General features: G+C 36.0%; 1 protein-coding gene across 1 annotated transcript; it reads left to right on the top strand.

Annotated features, from left to right (window-relative positions):
• Positions 1–467: 467 nt before the first annotated feature.
• On the top strand, positions 468–4,843 carry LOC113397311 (serine protease inhibitor Kazal-type 5-like). The gene is made up of 3 exons (XM_064218512.1): positions 468–581; positions 691–1,044; positions 1,945–4,843. Exons 1-3 carry the CDS (start codon positions 569–571, stop codon positions 4,644–4,646), a joined length of 3,069 nt encoding a protein of 1,022 aa, XP_064074582.1. The 5' UTR covers positions 468–568; the 3' UTR covers positions 4,647–4,843.
• The last annotated feature ends 492 nt before the right edge of the window (positions 4,844–5,335 follow it).

Below are 5,335 nucleotides of genomic sequence, written 5' to 3' on the forward strand. Positions count from 1 at the left end.
TGCACAGCTTTAAAAGGAAAAAGGCATCAAATATTTTCAACGATACATTCGATGAAATAACAGAATTACCTTTCCATTCTAAACGGCGAAATCCTAAAAAAAACCCTAGTATAATAATCGTAATAATAATATATTACGAACTCGCTTTTCGAACACAGTTTTTTCTTGAAGTTAATTATTATGGTTGATCCAATCCGTTTCTATGAAAAATATCCGTACTCAAGTAAATTGATTGAAATATGAAAATTATTTTTAAATAAATAAATATTGATATGCTATGTTCTGGAAAACTTTTTGTAATATGAGATAATCATTTGAAACAGTCATATATTTTAAGCACGCATATTACAAATTCTTATAAGCAAAGTCACGGTTTCGAGTAAGTTTTATATGTAACATGTTTTCAATTAAATTACAAATTCTTTGTTGCTATCGCTACAAATTCTTCTTTTGTCTACTCTTTATTTTAATTTTCACCTCTGTAAATATTAGTGCAGTATATATTAAGTGTGGTATCGTAAACAACTTAGTTGATATTAAGACACGACCAGTCTTTTATCACTGTACAATGTTTCGCATAGGTAAGCAAACTGTCACTTAAATCAGAATTGTATGCAATTTATTTCGTAACAATATAGTCGAAATATATTCGAAAATGTGTTAACAAGTATTTAATTTCACTTTTTACAGCTTTGGCCTTCCTAGTTTGGTATATAAGCGATGCAACAGCGACATCTGTAGCGCCACCGGCATGTCCGTGTCCAAAAAACTACGAGCCCCTGTGCGGTACCGACAACGCCACATATGCTAATAGATGTATTTTCAATTGTACGAGAGATTTCTATGAAAAAAATAATGCAACGCCAATTTCGATTGCTTATGAAGGAACGTGCAGAGAGCAATGTGACTGTCCAAGTGGTTGCGACGAAGTATGTGGTAGCGATGGCAAAACCTATTCTAACGAATGTGAAGTAAGCTGCGAAAGCGACCGTCGTCAACAAAATAGTGAAACTGGTATTGAAATTGTGAGTAATGGAAAATGTCCTGAAAGCTGCATCTGCCCACTTATATACGCACCTGTGTGTGGTGAAGATGGCGAGACTTATGGAAGTGAATGTCAACTTAATTGTAAGAATAAAGAACGACAACGGGAAATGCAACCAATCGTTAAATTGGCTGGAGAAGGCGAATGTCGGAAGAATGAAATTTGTCCAGCAATTTATGCTCCAGTTTGTGGTACAGATGATGTTACCTATTCGAACGAATGTTTCCTTAATAGTACTAGCATACGAAATGTGGATAATAATCTCCCATCGATAAAAGTCAAACGCGTAGGAGAATGTCCTATATCTTGTGTCTGTTCAGCTGTATATCAACCAGTCTGTGGCAGTGATGGCAAAACATATTCAAATGAATGTGAATTGGAATGTGAAAATAAACGGCGTCAGCAAAATGGACAATCAGCCATCGAAATTGTCAACGAAGGGAAATGCACCGAAGGGTGTTATTGTCTTACCATATTTGAGCCCGTCTGCGGTAGTGATGGAAAAACATATTCAAATGAATGTGAATTGGAATGTGAAAATAAACGGCGTCAGCAAAATGGACAATCAGCCATCGAAATTGTCAACGAAGGGAAATGCACCGAAGGATGTTATTGTCTTACCATATTTGAGCCCGTCTGCGGTAGTGATGGAAAAACATATTCAAATGAATGTGAATTGAATTGCGAAAGTAAACGGCGTCAGCAAAATGAACAGTCAGCCATCGAAGTTATCAACGAAGGGAAATGTTCTGCAGGATGTTCTTGTCCTGCGGTGTATAACCCCGTCTATGGCAGTGATGGAAAAACGTATTCTAATGAATGTGAATTGGAATGTGAAAATAATCGGCGTCAGCAAAATGGACAAACACCTATCGAAGTTGGGAACACTAAAAAACTATTTGAAAGTTGTGTCTGCTCTAGAATCTTTAAACCCGTCTGTGGCAGCGATGGCAACACGTATTCAAATGAATGTGAATTGAATTGCGAAAGTAAACGGCGTCAGATAAATGGACAGTCAGCCATCGAAGTTATCAACGAAGGGAAATGTTCTGCAGGATGTTCTTGTCCTGCGGTGTATAACCCCGTCTATGGTAGTGATGGAAAAACGTATTCTAATGAATGTGAATTAAAATGTGAAAGTAAACGGCGTCAGGAAAATGGACAAACACCTATCGAAGTTGGGAACACTAAAAAACCATTTGAAAGTTGTGTCTGCTCTAGAATCTTTAAACCCGTCTGTGGCAGCGATGGCAACACGTATTCAAATGAATGTGAATTGAATTGCGAAAGTAAACGGCGTCAGATAAATGGACAGTCAGCCATCGATGTTATCAACGAAGGGAAATGTTCTGCAGGATGTTATTGTCCTGCGGTGTATAACCCCGTCTATGGTAGTGATGGAAAAACGTATTCTAATGAATGTGAATTGGAATGTGAAAATAAACGGCGTCAGGAAAATGGACAAACACCTATCGAAGTTGGGACCACTAAAAAACTATTTGAAAGTTGTGTCTGCTCTAGAATCTTTAAACCCGTCTGCGGTAGTGATGGAAAAACATATTCAAATGAATGTGAATTGAATTGTGAAAGTAAACTGCGTCAGCAAAATGAACAGTCAGCCATCGAAGTTATCAACGAAGGGAAATGTTCTGCAGGATGTTCTTGTCCTGCGGTGTATAACCCCGTCTATGGTAGTGATGGAAAAACGTATTCTAATGAATGTGAATTGGAATGTGAAAGTAAACGGCGTCAGGAAAATGGACAAGCACCTATCGAAGTTGGGAACACTAAAAAACCATTTGAAAGTTGTGTCTGCTCTAGAATCTTTAAACCCGTCTGTGGCAGCGATGGCAACACGTATTCAAATGAATGTGAATTGAATTGCGAAAGTAAACGGCGTCAGATAAATGGACAGTCAGCCATCGATGTTATCAACGAAGGAAAATGTTCTGCAGGATGTTATTGTCCTGCGGTGTATAACCCCGTCTATGGTAGTGATGGAAAAACGTATTCTAATGAATGTGAATTGGAATGTGAAAATAAACGGCGTCAGCAAAATGGACAAACACCTATCGAAGTTGGGACCACTAAAAAACTATTTGAAAGTTGTGTCTGCTCTAGAATCTTTAAACCCGTCTGCGGTAGTGATGGAAAAACATATTCAAATGAATGTGAATTGAATTGTGAAAGTAAACTGCGTCAGCAAAATGAACAGTCAGCCATCGAAGTTTTCAACGAAGGGAAATGTTCTGCAGGATGTTCTTGTCCTGCGGTGTATAACCCCGTCTATGGCAGTGATGGAAAAACGTATTCTAATGAATGTGAATTGGAATGTGAAAATAATCGGCGTCAGCAAAATGGACAAACACCTATCGAAGTTGGGAACACTAAAAAACTATTTGAAAGTTGTGTCTGCTCTAGAATCTTTAAACCCGTCTGTGGCAGCGATGGCAACACGTATTCAAATGAATGTGAATTAAATTGCAAAAATAAACTTCCACAAAATGGACAAACGGCTATATCTATTATCAGTGAAGGAATATGCCCTGATAGATGTATGTGCTCTAATGTTTATGAACCAGTTTGTGGTAATGACGGGCAGACATACCCTAATCAATGCACAATAGATTGCAAAAATAAGGTATTACAAAAGAAAGGTCAATTGCTAATCAAAATAATTAAACAAGGGGAATGTTCCGAAAATTCAATCTGTTCAACTGTCTATCAACCGGTTTGCGGAAGCGATGGTAAAACTTATGACAACCAATGCCAACTGGACGTTAGGAATAAAGAGCTCCTGAAACTTAGTCAACCAACTATTGAAATAATTAATGAAGGCAAATGCATTGACTCTTGCATTTGTCCCGCAGTAGTCGATCCAATATGTGGAAGTGACGGACAAAGCTACCCTAATGAATGTCATTTAGTATGTCAAAGCAAATATCTGGAACAAGTAGGTTTATCGCCTATTGAACCACTATACAAAGGACTGTGCAAAAAACCATGTGAATGCTACAACACGGTTATTCCCGTTTGCGGAACTAATAATAAGTCATACCGTAATGCTTGTTACTTAAACTGTGCTGACATTAATCAAGTATCGAACGATACGTCTATCAAAATTCAGTACAACGGAGCTTGTCAAAATTGCAATTGTCCCTTTAACTACAGCCCAATCTGCGGTAGTGACGGTAATACATACAATAATGTATGTCAACTCGAATGTGAAAGTACACGATTAGAATACCTCGGCAGACCAACTCTGTTTATTGTACACGAAGGAGACTGCGGAGGATGTATTTGTTCTGATGAATATGATCCCATCTGTGCTAGCGATACCAACACATACACAAATACATGCCAATTGGATTGTGAAAATAAGATACGTATACGTCACAATTATCCACTTTTAAGCATACTTTATAAAGGCAAATGTCATGGATTCGATTACAATTGTGATAATTGCCCACTTTTGTATAGCCCTGTGTGTGGAGCTGATTATAAAACCTATTGGAACCTCTGCTTGATGTACTGCCAAAACCAGTGTAATCAGAGTAAAGGAATATCTGTTGTCGAAATTGAGAAAAATGGTTATTGTTAAAAGATTAAATTATTCATTTTGAAATTTATTATTTATTGTAATAAAAAAAAAACAACTTTTTATTCAAACATGCAAAAGCACATTACATGCTAATTATATTATAAACTATAATATTTTGTTATCTTATAACTATAATGGAATCAAAACTCTTTTGAAACTTATTTATTTGTTTATATTAAAAACGCATTTTATATTTTGTTTTAACCTTTAATTTTCTTATTAAATACATACATTTCGAGCCATCAATTTATAAATTTATAATAATATATATTCTAGAATGTTCTAAAATGTCATGTTGGTCGCGTCTTAGACAGCAGCGTACTATCCTCACTCGTCAGTAAAATTAAATATTTTTTCGTAAAAATTTCGTGTTAAGTAAAAAACATTATACTATTTAAGTTGTTTATGGTCAGTCTACATATAGTGCTAAAATATTTTTTTAAAAAACTTAAGTGTTATTTGTTAAAAACTTAAAATACATCTAGTTATAAAGTGAATGCCGGTAGGCACTAGTTTTACTATTAAGTGATTACCTACGTACAACTTACAAAAACAAAACAAATTGTAGATAAAAATCAACATACATTGAAGGACAAAGAATGGTACAGTAATTTCAATTAGAAACACAACGTTGGCCGAACGGTGTCATTTACTCAATTGAAACTATAACGCGCTGGGTTTAAATCCAA

The sequence above is a fragment of the Vanessa tameamea genome, chromosome 3, assembly GCF_037043105.1.
Source record: "Vanessa tameamea isolate UH-Manoa-2023 chromosome 3, ilVanTame1 primary haplotype, whole genome shotgun sequence".
Taxonomy (NCBI): domain Eukaryota; kingdom Metazoa; phylum Arthropoda; class Insecta; order Lepidoptera; family Nymphalidae; genus Vanessa; species Vanessa tameamea.

Excerpts from the sequence above, each read along its gene's own strand:
- LOC113397311 (XM_064218512.1), top strand. Across the intron at positions 1,045-1,944 it reads TGTGAGTAATGGAAAATGTC|TTGAAAGTTGTGTCTGCTCT; the intron begins CTGAAAGCTGCA and ends CTAAAAAACTAT.